Here is a 16,668-nt window from a genome sequence, read left to right on the forward strand (position 1 = left end):
AGCATCTCAGTTCTCAGTTTGCCTTCAATGAAACCAAACGGGCCCCTGAAGCCCGCAGCTTTGCCTTCTTTTCTTGCCTTTTCAATTTTTGTATTACAGTAACTTACTGTATGTTTTGAAGTTGCAGTAATTTACTGTTTACACATTGCAGTAGTGGTACTGTACTTATAATGTCTCACAAAACTCAATTCATCTCAAGCTGGGACTTTGAACAAGAGATTTTTTTTTTTCATTTGCAGCAACCAAATTAGACACCTTTTGGAATTTATACCATTGGGACAGTTTTGAAGACAAAAGCCAGTCCAGAATGGTTTAAAAAAATAAAAGAAATGAATCTAATAAGGTGACCAGTGACAGTAAAACCACTCTTTAATTTCTTGATGATACTGACCTTGAAAATGCTGTGATGGCTTTGTAATAATAATAATTCTGACCTCAACTGTATACAGTATATCACATAACAGCATACACTGTTTGTGGCTATAGCACAACAAAATGTGAAAACATTCAAGGACTGTGAGTTTCATTGTGGAGCCTAAAAATTGAATGAATGTTTCTTTAAATTTTCACTTGCTTAAAAAGTAAAATTCAGGCTTCATCTGGTCCTGTTCGAGTTCTTCTTTCGTCCTTGTCTTAGCTCCTCCCTCTGATCTTACAGATATAAGTATTGCCCAGTCGAGCAGCAACCAGACTGCAGTTTCTTCAACACAGACACAGACTTTTCATTATTTTGTTGGAATATTTTGTTGCTTCTCCAGCAGCATCCATGGGCTGCGGCAATTCAAAACATGACAAACAACGCAGTAGAAAAACTGTCTTTCACTCATTAGTGTTCAGGATTCCGGCTCTTTACTACAATAAAAATGAAAAAAAACTATTTGCCTTTTCAGAAAAGCGGACATCCATAAAAGATTCTGACGCAGTGGCGCTGGTCATGAGCACAGGAACAGTGGACACTGATGACACCACTAAGAAGAAAACGGCGAAGGTAATGATGACATGCAACTAATCTATTTGAACAGAATACATGACATTACATAAATATGATGCATACTGTATGTATTGTTTCACTTTAGTTCCTGTGAATTGTGTGTAATTTATCTTTTTCAGTGGTCAAAGCCTGAAGAAGTAGTGGGAGTAATAGAAATGGAAGGGTCTAAATATCGTCCCATGAACCCCTGCTTAGTGTATGAAAAAAACACACAAATACTGTTCCTTTTCTTCAATCGTATCACGGGGGAGGAAAACGCAAAGAACAACAAGGTCCGTCTGTGCTATATGACGAAGAAGAAGAATGACGACAAGTGGAGTGAAGTCACTGATGTGACCGACGTGCTGCCTACTGACAGCTGGTCTACGTTTTCTGTTGGACCGGGCCACGGCATTCAAACTGAGAGTGACAGAATTATTGTTCCAGCTTATGCTTATATGAAGAAAGATAAAATTCCACATTCATTCTACATTTATAGTGATGATAACGGAAGCACATGGCAATATGGCATGATGCTGGGTGAACAATCAGGAGAATGTCAGGTGGCTGAGGTTTCTGATGGCTTGATCTACTGCAATGCTCGTAATCAGGGAGGCTATCGAGTACAAGCACAGATTGATAAAAGTGGTTTCCACTCATTCAAACACACTACACCCCTTGTGGAAACAGGTACAGGTTGTCATGGGAGTGTGATTTCCTTCCCAGCTCAGTCTGGAGATGCAAACACCAAGTGGCTACTTTATTCTCATCCAACAAATAAAAGCAAAAGACGTGATTTGGGAATTTATCTGAACAAATCCCCAATGAAATCCCTTGGTAAATGCAAAAGAGTGTGGAGCAAACCCTGGGTCATTAACAAGGGACCCAGTGGTTACTCTGACCTGACCTACATTGAAGATGGCTGGTTTGCATGTCTGATGGAGCGTGGAAAGAAAACTTATACTGAAAAGATAGCATGTTTACTGTTCCACTATGATGAGATCAAAAGGTAAATTTGGCATCACAGGGTAAATTTGACTTGAAAAAAATTCTCATTATTCAGTATAAAAATAGTTTCCTCCTTATATTTAATTCACATGTTTTTGTTGTATATCTGACTTGTCTTTGAACATGTTTTTTTTAAAAGTGAATCCACGTTAAAGGAAAATTCCTGTCATCTGTGGGAAATATTGTAAAGTCTAGCTAATAATTCTGACCTCAAATGTATACAGTATATCACATAACAGCATACACTGTTTGTGGCTATAGCACAACAAAATCTGAAAACATTCAAGGACTGTGAGTTTCATTGTGGAGCCTAAAAATTGAATGAATGTTTCTTTAAATTTTCACTTGGTTAAAAAATAAAATTCATCTTGTTCTTCAGAGACATGAGCATGATTCTTTGTTGGGATGAATGTTAGAAAATCAGAGCATGCAGCATTTTTGTGTCATTGCAGCAAAGCAAATTTGCATTAAGTTTATTACCTTAACACTGATTTTAAGTTTTACCAAAGCGATTAATGTTTGATAGCACTTGGTTAATGATCTGGACAAACTTCACACTGGTTTAGTGAGAAACTGCAGGCATGATCCGGTCCAGTTCGAGTTCTTCTTTCTTCCTCGTCTTAGCTCCTTCCTCTTATCTTACAGAGTGACTTCTTACTAGTTATTCATGGTCAAACTAAATCTGTATTTGCACAAGAATGACAACCATGTCACAAAACACAATTCATCTCACGCTGGGACTTTGAACAAGATTTTTTATTTTTTTCATTTGCAGCAACCAAATTGGACACCTTTTGGAATTTATACGATTGGGACAGTTTCGAAGACAAAAGCCAGTCCAGAATGGTTTCAAAAAAAAGAGAGATTAATCTAATAAGGTGACCAGTGACAGTAAAAATACAGGACAAACTACCATCAACATATCAAATGAATTCAGACAGGGACATCTTTTTTTTTTTTTTTTTTTGTGGGCTCTAGTGTCCCTTTTATCATAGTAGGCTGACAGGAAGGGGGGAAGGAGAAGGGGGAAGACATGCGGCAAATGTCATCGGGTCCGGGAATCGAACCCGCGACGGCCGCGTCGGGGACTGAGGGCCTCCAAGCGTGGGGCGCGCTAACCTCTACACCACCAGAGCACGCCCCCAGACAGGGACATCTTGTGGTGAACGCAGTAAATTGTAACTCATGCTGCGTTTCAATGAAGAAATTGCTCTTTGGGGTCCCCTGGTGGCCACGGCAGCAGGTCAGGCTTTATGAGCAGCCGATCGCAGTGCACTTCGCATCCAAACACCGAAGGACTTTCTCTTCCGGGGAGAGAAAGGAAAGATTAAGAATATATATTAAAAAAAGCCCAGATAAAGTTATGTTTGAGTGTATGATGGAGACCAGGGGTTCCATCCCTAATAAATGATGACTGTTATTATATTATGTTGAATTAATTTACAGACCAAATGTGTTGTGTTTCGGTTCTTTATTTCAGTTACATTGTGACATTTAGTTGAACACTCTTTTTGGAGTATGGAGACTGGTCATCTTTCCTGTTCAGGGAGAATGTGGGGGGGAGAAGGTCAGTTTGTTTCTGATTTAGACTGGTTTAATTTGATTTTGGTCATTGTTTGAGTACCTACCTTTCTGGGTGTGTCTCCTCAGCAGGGAGGAGCAGCAAAGGGAGACAAGTGCTCCAGGTGCTGTTAAAAAGCTCCTGAGAAATGTTACTATGAGAAATTTTTAGTTAAATTTATTCTATAATTGATCTGAGTTAGTTCTAATCATTTGCATGCATGTAAATATGTGTTGGTACCATTTATTGTTTTGGTGTTAGGTTTTTGTAAGTGTTTGTTGTTGGTTCTTTTTTTTTTATCACCCCTTTACTTGGTATAAGTGGTGAACTTGCCTCAGGTATAAATGCCCGCTTCTCGCTCTCACTGTGAAGATAAGAGTAAAGAAATGGAAAAATGGTAAAAAAAAAAAAAAAAGGTGGAATGAAGATAAGAAAGGAAGAAGATTAAGTACAAAAGTCAATATTATTTAGAAATATTAATGAGAGAAACATAAGGGAAGAAATAATAATGATCAGATTAAGAGCAGGTCATACCTATTTAAATGACATTTCATATTTAATAGGGAGGGGAAAAAATTATAAATGTGAAGGATGTGGAGAGAAAGAAAATGCAGAACACGTAGTGATGAACTGTAAAACATATGAACCTGTAAGGGAGAAATTGAGAAGAATGGTTGGAAGGACAGGTCAATTTATTTACAGATTAAGGAAAGCATTATTTATTTATCTTCAGAATACAAATTTTTTTAAAAAGAATTTGATAGATGTAAAGTAATGTTGCTACACACTCGTGTACAGTAGGTGGCGGTATGCACCTTAAAGTTGCATGCTATCAGCCATAATAGAAAAGAAGAAGAAGAAGAAAAAGAGGAAGAAGAACTGTGAAGATGTGTGTCAGTTCAACTCTGACCTGCAGCTTCAAGTAAATCCATCTCAACTGCATTTTGTCGCCTTGCCTCCTTTCCTGAACGCAGAGCTCCCGCCGGTCAAAGTGACAGCGTGTCTCTTGGTAATGTAATGTTTAGGAAAACGATTTGTGTCGCTGCCAACAGAAAATTAGCGTCCAGTTCAACGAGAAGGACCTCGCTGCAGCAAACAGAAAGGGGCGGGGACGGACCAGTCAGTCCCATACCTTATTTGGAAATGGGACTATCGCACTCCGGAAATGAAGGGGGCGCTATTTTCATAATCACTAGTGTAAATACCTTAAAGAAGCGGGGTTGAGAGGTCGATTGAAAGAAGTTTAAGAGGTTCTTCAATTGATGTTCGGCACAGGATCCACAATGCAAAACCCACAAAGTCAGCAAAAGGTATTTTTACCTTCCTAAAACTTTTTTTCACATAGTAAATCAGTACGCTTTTCTAGATTAGGTTGAACATATAATTAACAGCTGTAAACTAGTGAAATTCGTAATTCATACACGGAAGGCTAATTTTAGTATGTAGCATAGCTAATTATTTCCCTGCAGGGCACCATTAGATAAAAATAGAAAAGTAGATAACATGTTTAATTGTGAAATGTATTTTATGCTCAACCTTTGTTTTTTATTTTCATTACACAGATCCACGTATCTATTTGCAACATTCGGAACGGAGAGGAGATTCTTCCGTATTTTCTGAACGATAAATATTGCTGTCCCCTTTGCTCATACAGTGCCGATGAATCGTACAAGGTACAGAACCATATAGCACAAACTGCTATGGTTCAACATAACGGTATGTAAAACTACACCTGAAAAATATTTTAAATTTTTTTTTTTTACATACTTACCAGTTTTCTAGTGATTTTCTTTTTTTTTTTTTTTTAAATATTGTACACCAATGTTAAATTTCTGTAAAGTCTGATATTTTTTAGAATCTAACAGCTGCCATCATAGGTACCCAGATGTGATTCTGTAAAGATGAGTAGCACTACTTCAATATATTTTTAGTGAATAACTGAGCAATAAACTACACAAGTAAGAGTAACAAAGTATTTGGTGAAATGTCTATTAAGTACTGTTTTACTGATCGTAATGTGCAAAGTAATATTATCCCATTTATTTCAGCAGACATGAATAAAAATGAAGTTATGTGCACTGCTAGGTATTTTAAAACCAAAAAGGAAAAATATTAATACAAGACAACAAAAAACCTAACAGACATTTATCTGTGTATCATGTTTTATTTTTTTATGGATTAAAATGTGTTCTTCATTCAGTTAATTTACTCGCATTAGGTTGCGCATCACCAACATTTACTCAAGAGTATAACATATGGAAAATTAGTCCTAATTTTTTTTTTGTCAAAAGTTACAGAGTAATCTAGTAACTCTAATTAGTTAATACCTGCCCTTGGCTGTTTGAACAATATAACTTTTACAATTTCAATTCATTTTTTTTTTTTTCTTTTAGTGTATATTTGTTATCTGGAAGCCATCTTGACGTCTAAAATTAGTTGTTAAATCCTACAAAACGGTAACAAAAATGTTAAAGAATCTGCAGTGATTAATTTCAAACATGCCTTTTTTTCTACCAATCATTTGTATATTTCCTGATGTGTAATGATGATAATTTTTCTTTTATGTTAGTAGCCATTACATTGTGTCCCTGCTCTATTTTGAGTGGGAATGAACCACATCTTGTTTAAACATATCTGCAATGTTTATAGATGCTGTTTTGTTTTTAATTTTATTTATTTATTTTTGTTATTGCAGAATTCCATATATTCAGATGTGCCCTACCCTGTAGAGACACATCTCACTTTCATTGCCCGTACTGTTTTTCAACCATTGACAGAAGGGACAGGTTTGTTAATCACTTGGTTAAGCACACGACGACTTTCAATATGGTGTCCAGCTGTGCATCAGCCCAGCCACCTGTCCATCCAGCTGTTACCAACATCCAGGCAACACAGACAGTTGTTCATCCAGCTGTTACCAACATCCAGGCAACACAGACAGTTGTTCATCCAGCTGTTACCAACATCCAGGCAACACAGACAGTTGTTCATCCAGCTGTTACCAACATCCAGGCAACACAGACAGTTGTTCATCCAGCTGTTACCAACATCCAGGCAACACATAGAGTTTTCCATCCAGCTGTTACCAACAGCCAGGCAACACAGACAGTTGTTCATCCAGCTGTTACCAGCCTGCAGGCAACACAGAGACCTGTCCACTCAAAAGACATGATTACATGTGAAATGTGCAATCTGCGCCTGAGAAAAAAGAATCTTCGTACTCATTTGAAAAGAAAACACCAGGAAAATGTGGAGCTGATTTCACATAGTCATCATTTAAGGAGTCAGTGTGTGGATGCCAAAATAGGTGTTTTTGCTGTTGAGAAATCCTTTAATGGTCCATCAAGACCCATACATGTAATAAAAAACACCTCGTCACAATTTCACAGGTCAGAATGTGAGCTCGACAGGTGTAATATGAATGCACAGTTTGCCAAGCGAAGTGGGATTTTGCCTTTTGAGTGCGAACACATTCAATCTTTACACTTTTGTCCACAAGCCACGGACTCAGAAGGACCTCTGTCTGAAACTACCCTCAACATCCTGGTTGACAACTTATGGCTCAGTCTTCAAAGAAAAGAAGAACTTTTAAAAAATCAGCAGGAGGCGCTATCAAATGATACGCCGTTTTCAGTTCTTCTTTTTGGCAGTGGGACAGACACGACTTTTCACGTGTCCGTCTTTGAACCTAAAACGTCGTTTTTCAGCAGACTTGGAAGAGTGATCGTCACTTACGACAAAGAAGAAAATACCTGGCATTGTGCATGTACAGAGGGCAAAAGGTCCTGTGCGCACAAGGCTACGGCAAAGTGGCATCTCTTTGAAAAAATGCCAGACATGTTCAAAGAGGCAGTGATTTCAGAGGAGGATGTTATGTTTGGGACAAGAGAATCAGAATGTCAGGAGGAAAGTGGCTCCTTTACTGATGAAGCAGCAGAGAGGATAATCAAGTACTTGATTAACCAGAAGAAAATACCTGCTGATCTTCCTGACAGTCTTGTCACCAGCAGTAGAGACGCCAAGGCTCTCGATGAGTTCCCCAAACATCTGATCCCATCAGAGACCGAATGCACAGAATGTGGACAGCACGCCGGTCTTGGTGACCCTCAGTTGGTAACTTCCACTGCTAACATATTGACTCTGACAGGAGCAGTCAAAGGTTTGTAATTTACTCCACTCTGATTACAAGTGTACTGATTTATTTTTATTTCCATAAGTATAATATTCCTATTTTTATTCCGTCATGTCGACGTAAGATCTTAATGATAACCTTTCTAATATTCTTGTAGGTATATCAACATACAGGAAGACTTGCCCCAACTGTTCCATGGTTTACCGATATCAAGACTGGGAAGATGGTATCCACAACTTCAACGATCACCTGCTGCTGTCCATACATTTGTGTCTGGTACTGAGGAATGCGTTGCAGGTTAGTTGTAGTTTTTAATTATTTGTGTAGAATGTGAATATTACTTTTCATCTAAATGCATTATTGTGATTTTTATTTTATTTTTTTTTTTCAAATGTGCCCTAATTCTTTCCGTAGACTCACACTGCTGTAAGTCGCATAATCGAAATGATCGAATGCACAGAAGGAGAGAACTTTCCTAACAAGGATCGGATCCTGCAGGCATATCTGTCGTTTGAAGGTCTAAGTGACCATGACTACCAATACTCATGCATTTCATGTGGGTATCATCCTGCAGTTGTTGTCATGGAGCGCCATAAGAAAGGTGTTTTCAGCATGCCGGGTAGGTCTGCAAGGATGATTTTGAATGTTTGACTCATCTGAAATGACCATTAAAAAAAAGTGGAATTCTGTGTTTTTGTTTTATTTTTAAAGTTGGTGAAATACCAAACCCACCTCAACACTATAATGGCGAAGTGAATGCACGCTCTTTTTGGGAAGCAGTTACTATGGAAGTGATTAGCCGTGGACTTTATCCACGTAAGTCTGATGTCTGTTCAACAGAGAAATTGGAAACATTTTGTGCACCAACTTATTCATGCAATAATGTGTCTCCAAAAAAAATGTATTTGCTTGTCTCCATTGCATTTCTCAGCTGGCTGCAGGAATCCTTTTGTTGTAAAACCTACTTATCACAACTGGTCCCCCTGGATTGGACCACAGACGAGACGGTCTGACATTTTGATAAACACAGAGAGTGAAAAAGTCCTCTTGCCTGATTCCAACGGTGATGTAGAGCAGATTCTCACAGAGGAGCGGCTCGCAGATGAGATTCTCAATCTCAAGGTAATCTCTTATTTATTTAGTTTTCAAATTTTCTGATTGTGTTGGGGTTTCCGGAGGGTTAAATAATATTAGAAATAACTCCCATTTTGTGTTGTTTTTAAAGCTGCCTGAGGTCAGGAGACTCTGCAGTCAATGTGGAATTGACAGCAGAGGTTCTAAGATGGATCTTGTGCTCCGTCTGCGGAACAAAATGGCTTCTAAAGCCACATACAACCAGGTTTTTGATAAAGTGTGGGGTTCTTCTGGTAAGTGTGTGACAGCAACTTCTAACAGAACACTTTAAATTGTTGCCATTTTATCCATATCAAATAAGCTGGATAAGTTAATGTGCTGTACAAGTAAGGATGTGATTTGTTGTTTCAGGTGGGTGGGCTGTAATCACTTGTCCCTGTGGCGTTATTTATTCTGTAAAGTTTAACCTGAGAGCTGAGAGCCCCAGAGACTTTGCAGACCTTCTTTTATCCTGGAGGTTTTTCCCAAATATCACAATGTATGACTACCCCAGGGGATTAGTAAGTCATCTAAAGAAGAGGTGCCCTAAGGATACACCATTTACCATCCACGAAGGTAGATTGGTTGAGCCCACACCTGAAAACTTAAGACAAGCTACTGACAAAAGCCTTGCTGTGAACTTGCCCTGGTTGAAGCACAGGAAAGAACCTGAAGACAAGGGAGGACATCCTGTCACTGGCTCAGTAGAGCACTATTGTCTCAGTGATGTTTCCCACCAAGGCGATAGCGCGGACGTCTTGCGGCGGATTGAGATGGTTCCAGAACTTGCAGGAAGATTAAAGAGTCAGTGTGCAGAGCAACTGTTTGCAGGCATGAGGAAGAACAACTACTTCCTCAACATGCTCACCCCGTCCACACACGTCTTTCTGCAAAGAAACATCCTCCACCATTTCAACCTTCGGAAGAACAGAAAAACCAAACGAGAAATTCTAGAAGCTGCTGGGCCACGTGCAGCATTGGTCCTAGACCAAAATGGATGCATTCACAATGGGTAATACTTCACTTCAATGTTATTGTTGTGGTAGTCTCTGAAATTAAAGCACAATATATATATATATTAATGTAGGATTGTTTCTGTTGATAAAGGCTGTGAGAAAAACCAGCAGCATGCTTGCAGCTTGGAAGCCAGCGTTGTTCAAACTCACCAATGAAACTCACCAATGTCCTCCTGCTGACTTTTTTTTTTTTTTTTTTTCCCCGCCAGCTCTAGTGTCCCTTATTCGAAAGTAGGCTGACAGGAAAGGGGGAAGTAGAGGAGGGAAGACATGCGACGGCGGTCCGGGAATCGAACTCGCGACCGCCGCTTCGAGGACACCAACAACACCACAGAAATGACTTTGGTAAATGTTTCTATCAACTTTGCTTTAATATTTCTTTCTGGGGTGTTTTGTAAGAATTGTCAGTACTTGCAGTTATGACATGGTCACATGTTTCAATATTTGTTTATAACAAATCACACTGTACAACAGTGATCCCAATAGTTTTCTATTGGAGAAATCGATCATAAAGTGAAAAGTGAAATTTCCACAAACAAGCAGTATAAAGACATTGTAAGCTGTGCATGTCAGTACACATATTGAGGAATGCATAATGTTATTGTGAAAAATCAAGTTAATACAACTGTATTTATCTTGAATTTTCCTTTCCTAAGCTTGCTCAAGTATTGGACCAAACCAGAGATGCAGGTGAATCTTGTGTTGATGGGCAGGTCCTCACTAGAAGAGATGTTCATTCTTGGGTTATCAGAAGACATCAATGGGCCGGTCAGTTTAAATGTATTTCAAGCCATAAGAGTGTTAATGTTGTTGTTGTTTTTTATGTTGTGAAAATCTGATTTTCCCCAACCCTTCATTCAGATGCCTTTGAATGTTCCTGAAGCTGTTCTGACACAGGGAGACACAGCTGACCTCAGTGACCTGCAAGCCGTTGTTTTCAGGATGAAGACTCACTTTGCCTGGCTGGATGGTGAGGACCTTTTACTGTTTTTCACCTAAAACATGTGAAATTAGATTTCAACTACATAAAATCGATTTTTCATTAACAGGTGAGATCAACTTGGGATAAATTTTCAGAGTCATTCAAGGCAGAAAACCGGATTCCTTTTTGCTGCTGTAACATGTTCTTCCTGCAACCGGCAATATAAAGACTGTGTGGGCTTCACTGGAAATAAAAGACTAGGAGAGAACCCTCATTACTACTGATGTCATGCCTGGACACTGCCCTGAATGTCAATGCTGAATGCAAGGAGAATAGTAGTTGTTTGCCACAGTCTTTCACACATTTCAGTTGTCACCCATTGCTGTTTTTTTGTGACTCATTTCTGCATCCACGATGACTTTACCTGGAGACAGAAGGTACAAATGAGTCATGTGACTTTGCATGACAATCACAAGATGGACCTGGAGACATACTGGTAATGGTTCACTTGAGCCAGTTAGTTTTACAATCTTGTATTCACTACTTTGTAAATTGCTTTTTTTCTTGGTTATTCATTTTTTACGATTCTATACTTGTTGGAGGCCAAAGAGACTGGGATAGTTGGAGGAAAGGTTGAACGGCCCTTCTCAAATTGACACCTCTTTCTGTTGAAGTGAGAATCTGATTTTCTCCAGTTTTAAGCAGGACATGATTTCAGCTGATGGATGTAAATATACTGAGAAAATTCTTATTTTCTGTTTATGAAGAAGTGGAACTTCTTTTCCTTGTAGGAGAAGAGGGAAGTGAGCAAAACATGCTGCACAATTATCTTTTCACTTTCATTTTCCATACTTCCAGCCTAAACAGAAACAGCTAGTTCTGTGAATCTGTAGGCTTATGGTGCATCACCATGATCGTCTCTGCAGATGAAGGCATTTCTGTAACATTTCCTGACGCTGTTGATTCTCTCACAATATATCTAAGAAGATTTGACAGCATGTTAAGCTGAAATTGTGGGAGAATTTATAGGTGTCTAAACTCATAATTATATATAAATTAAGAATTACACAAGACTCGGAACTCCGTCTGCTCATAGTCGAACGAGAAGAGATTTTTAATGCACATCTGCGGATCTACAACATCACATACACATCGTCACAGTAATCCAAAATCTCTTAACTTCTACTTCTGACATCAGGTTATTATAGAGTCCCAGCTCTACTGGTGTGTATTGGGAAGCTTTGACCAATGGCGTTGCTCTCCTCCATTTGCATAGTCATCTGGCTCCATTTCATAGTGGTTGTGTATTGGAAGTTCCTTGGAAATGTTCAGACCCTTTTGACCTCATATCTGCTCCGTTTCAAAAGTGCCAAAAAAGCCAATTTATCACAAAGTGTTGTTCTTATCTTATTCTAACAGTTTGCTTTCCAAGCCATATTCGTCCAACCTTGTGCTTCGCACACAATCAAAGGAAAGAGAGTTTAGTTTGAATTGACCTTTAACGGCGCCAGATTTCCTACGTGAATAGCAACTCCATGAAAAGTATTTCCTCTCTTTAGTGATTGTTATTCCACATCTCTCCAAATCTGAATTCCTTCCTGACTTCTAGGTCAGATTGACCAAGTCTATTTGACTCAATACATTTCTTTTAGGTTAAAACATATTTTAGTACAAACCAACCAATTAACATAACTTTTATATATTAATATAATAATATTCCCCTACAAAATCCACGGATGAGGTTCTGATAATAGTAAAGAGTATTCATATCTGTACCTGCTGTCTGCAACACACAAAGCTCTAAATATTGGTCATCTCGATGTCCATGTTTGTCACAAAAGACACAGTAATTCTTCACCTGTAAAAGTAAGCACTAATATACAGCATTCAAATTTCAGAGGCATTTTTAATTCAAATTCTGATGGCACATATTTACTTCCATATGCATGCAACATGCGACGGCGGTCCGGGAATCGAACTCGCGACCGCCGCTTCGAGGACACCAACAACACCACAGAAATGACTTTGGTAAATGTTTCTATCAACTTTGCTTTAATATTTCTTTCTGGGGTGTTTTGTAAGAATTGTCAGTACTTGCAGTTATGACATGGTCACGTCTTTCAATATTTGTTTATAACAAATCACACTGCACAACAGTGATCCCAATAGTTTTCTATTGGAGAAATCGATCATAAAGTGAAAAGTGAAATTTCCACAAACAAGCAGTATAAAGACATTGTAAGCTGTGCATGTCAGTACACATATTGAGGAATGCATAATGTTATTGTGAAAAATCAAGTTAATACAACTGTATTTATCTTGAATTTTCCTTTCCTAAGCTTGCTCAAGTATTGGACCAAACCAGAGATGCAGGTGAATCTTGTGTTGATGGGCAGGTCCTCACTAGAAGAGATGTTCACTCTTGGGTTATCAGAAGACATCAATGGGCCGGTCAGTTTAAATGTATTTCAAGCCATAAGAGTGTTAATGTTGTTGTTTTTTATGTTGTGAAAATCTGATTTTCCCCAACCCTTCATTCAGATGCCTTTGAATGTTCCTGAAGCTGTTCTGACACAGGGAGACACAGCTGACCTCAGTGACCTGCAAGCCGTTGTTTTCAGGATGAAGACTCACTTTGCCTGGCTGGATGGTGAGGACCTTTTACTGTTTTTCACCTAAAACATGTGAAATTAGATTTCAACTACATAAAATCGATTTTTCATTAACAGGTGAGATCAACTTGGGATAAATTTTCAGAGTCATTCAAGGCAGAAAACCGGATTCCTTTTTGCTGCTGTAACATGTTCTTCCTGCAACCGGCAATATAAAGACTGTGTGGGCTTCACTGGAAATAAAAGACTAGGAGAGAACCCTCATTACTACTGATGTCATGCCTGGACACTGCCCTGAATGTCAATGCTGAATGCAAGGAGAATAGTAGTTGTTTTCCACAGTCTTTCACACATTTCAGTTGTCACCCATTGCTGTTTTTTTGTGACTCATTTCTGCTGAAGCACATTTGCCTTTCAACTTGTGCAGTCATTATTTTTCATAATGTGTTCTTTCAATATTATGTACATTTTTGAATGTTCCTTTTGTTGCAGCTCAGTTGATTTACATTATTTAGTTTTCATAGAAATGGTGTCGTTTCCACACAGTTGCATCGTGGCTGTAATATGTTGAAGAGAGACAGCAGAACCTATAAAGTAGTTGTAAATATATCGTAACAATGTTGTTTAACTATAGGATAACCTTGTTTTAAAGATTTGAAATGCGAGCAAAGTTAATAATTTGCAATATTTTCTATGTGTAAATACAATGTTTCCTTTTGAACAATGACTGGAATCAATACAAATTTTCTTTACAAACCTGAAATGCGGCTAAGTTGTTTTATGTTTCAACTGTCAGAATCAACTATTTGTTTTTGTTAGTTTTTTTGTAATAAAGCAAGTACACACAGAAACATATTGTTCGGTTACAAAGTTATAATACAAACGTAAGATTAAAAGTATGCTGAGTGAAGGTGGAGACCGGGTGGAGGCTTCCATCACCTCCACCCGGTGAGGAGCAGTTGTACACATCAAGATGGATTTATGAAGGGTGGAGGAGATGATCAGGTGAGATGAAGACAGTTATAGTTTGAATTTACACATTGGTTTGATTTATGTATCCAGTGACTTTATTCAAAAAGGTTTTCATATAGAGAAAAGATTCTCTGGCGGTTACCAGCTCAGTGTCGACTGCCGGGTCCGAGCGCCGAAGATGAATTCTTGTCACATAAACTTTCTAAAATCCTCCTTTCTCTCTGTGTGAGAAGTCTCATTTAAAGTTTTAAAAGAATCACTTTGGGTTTTGCGACAATTGGATATTTAAGGTCTTTGGAGTGCAGTTCATGAATCGATTGCAATTGGAAGAATTGATGTGGGATTTCTGAATGGAATATTGGGACACCAATCACCACCAGTACTGGGACCAGTAAACTGATTAGCAATCAGTTTACTGGTTGAGCTGGAGTTCTTCTAGGAAATGTTTCCAATGAGACATTATGGTAAACAATGATAATAGCTGAGCCAGGTCACCTGCAACCAAGAATATAGTTATTGGAATGTCACTTGTTAGAAGTTCAAAAGTCCTTTGATTTGATTATAAATTATATTCACAACGTCAATGATGAGAAAAATGTTTGGCAAATAAATAGAATAAAAGTGCGCTGTGAATGGACATACTAAGTGGGCCAAAATTGTTGACTAAATGTAGCTATTACAGACATCTTAGAAGTTGATATAACTTACAACTTCTAAGTTATGTGAAGCTTCTCCAGGAACACTGATAGAATTTCTTAGAGGCACAGAATCAGTCCCAATTTCCGGTCCACGTTATAAGATAAATGTGGCAGTGTAATATAAATGGCCATTAAAAATAACTAATTATGCTAATGTTGCTATGGTCGAACTTTATGTGTAGAGGTGGGGGTAGTAACTTCTATGAAGAAAGAATTGCCTTTGAAAGTGTATTTACAACACACTTTTTGCTTTCTTTTGAGTAAAAGTGGGAAGTTACTCACCTACTGTGAGAGAAGAGACAGGAGTTCTTACGTCACCCCGCTTTCTGATTAGCTACCTGTCACATTCTACAGGCTGCGTTCTCGCTCCCAGTCAGGGTAAAACCCCACAGGCTGCGTTAAAAGGGCTGAAATGTGCTATACAAATAAACTTGACTTATTGAATTCTCATCAAGTCCGATTAACTGTTCATGCTCTGTAATCAACCTACTTCCTGTGGAATGGTTCGCCTGACAGGACATAGACAATTGTGGGACATTGTTTACATCTGAAGTAAGTGCAGTCATCTTGTGTGATAGATTTGACATCTTATTAAATAATAACAAGTAATAACATTTCACTTAACAGGCAGTTTCCAAGAAGTATGACATGTTTAAAAAAAATTAATTAAAAAAATTGGCATTAGCTTCATCAAAAACAGGCAGCTACGGCTGCTGGTCGAGCACTTTGCCAGCATGCCCCGTTTTGTTTTGTTTTGTAAATATATATATTTGTTGTTATTTATTTGCTTGAAATAAAGCGATTCATATTCTATATGCAAACTGACATCGACGCCATGGCATAGGTCACTGAGGCTTAGAAGCTGCTGCTCCTAAGCTGTGGCGGGTTGTGGCAGGTGACGCCGGAAGTGCTGCTACTGCCACGATTGGAGTTTGCTTTCTCTCCCAAGATGCCACATTAATGCACAAGACAAATCTTTGGTGAAGGTTCTCAATTGCATGAATAGACCTTTAGTGCAAAGGAAGTAATTAAGCATTCTTCTTTGGTACGTGTGAAATAAATTTTTTTTACGTGTGTTCAGTTTGGCTGTAAAATCACATGTGATCACATGTGATTTTACCACGAAACGTTCCAAAATCACACGTATTCATGTGCTTTCACATGTGATTCACATCATTCACATGTAAAATTTGTGTGAACCACATGTGATTTTCATGGGATTTTTCTGTAAGGGGTGTAATTATTCAGGTTCTGATAACGTTTTGTTGATTCGGAAATGTAAATTAGTGAAATATTGTTTACATGAACAATAAGTAACACGAGTACTTCATATTTAATCATCATATTTGATTTCTTTGAAATGTTGAATGTTGTACAACTAAGACTGAGATGTAATTGATTTATGAATGAGGTTTAATTTAGTTGGTGTTGATTTTGAACCCCTTAGTGATGCATCGAAGAATAGAAAGTAGCAGATGCCTTATCTATAGGTCAGGTTTGGAGTGGACAGGGAAAAAAAAAACAGAGGACCAGCAGAGATCCAGCTCCAGATCTCTGCTGGTCCATTGCCTTGAATGTTTTGGTTTGCTTTTTTCTCTGACTCCCTGTCATATTGTAAGTTTGTCTTTGCATCATTTTTCATTAGATTTTCAAGTTCACTGGCC

General features: G+C 38.3%; 2 protein-coding genes across 4 annotated transcripts; both read left to right on the top strand.

Annotated features, from left to right (window-relative positions):
* The first annotated feature begins 681 nt into the window (after positions 1-681).
* On the top strand, positions 682-2,358 carry LOC122819694 (sialidase-3-like). Its single transcript, XM_044096623.1, has 2 exons — positions 682-988; positions 1,111-2,358. Exons 1-2 carry the CDS (start codon positions 767-769, stop codon positions 1,981-1,983), a joined length of 1,095 nt encoding a protein of 364 aa, XP_043952558.1. The 5' UTR covers positions 682-766; the 3' UTR covers positions 1,984-2,358.
* Positions 2,359-3,899: 1,541 nt separating this feature from the next.
* Positions 3,900-15,631, top strand: LOC122819687. 3 transcript variants are annotated; one of them, XM_044096607.1, is made up of 16 exons: positions 3,900-4,849; positions 5,102-5,255; positions 6,235-7,698; positions 7,829-7,968; positions 8,086-8,290; positions 8,383-8,487; positions 8,603-8,793; positions 8,897-9,038; positions 9,157-9,796; positions 10,010-10,145; positions 10,457-10,568; positions 10,662-10,770; positions 10,850-11,218; positions 13,062-13,173; positions 13,264-13,372; positions 13,452-15,631. In XM_044096607.1, the coding sequence occupies exons 1-10, from the start codon at positions 4,802-4,804 to the stop codon at positions 10,038-10,040; spliced, it is 3,120 nt and encodes a 1,039-aa protein (XP_043952542.1). In that variant the 5' UTR covers positions 3,900-4,801; the 3' UTR covers positions 10,041-10,145; positions 10,457-10,568; positions 10,662-10,770; positions 10,850-11,218; positions 13,062-13,173; positions 13,264-13,372; positions 13,452-15,631. The 3 variants fall into 3 exon arrangements, with proteins under 3 accessions (XP_043952542.1, XP_043952543.1, XP_043952541.1); XM_044096608.1 differs by having other exon boundaries at positions 6,235-6,419; positions 6,462-7,698; positions 10,850-13,173; positions 13,452-15,629; XM_044096606.1 differs by having other exon boundaries at positions 10,850-13,173; positions 13,452-15,629.
* The last annotated feature ends 1,037 nt before the right edge of the window (positions 15,632-16,668 follow it).

The sequence above is a fragment of the Gambusia affinis genome, linkage group LG17, assembly GCF_019740435.1.
Source record: "Gambusia affinis linkage group LG17, SWU_Gaff_1.0, whole genome shotgun sequence".
NCBI lineage: Eukaryota > Metazoa > Chordata > Actinopteri > Cyprinodontiformes > Poeciliidae > Gambusia > Gambusia affinis.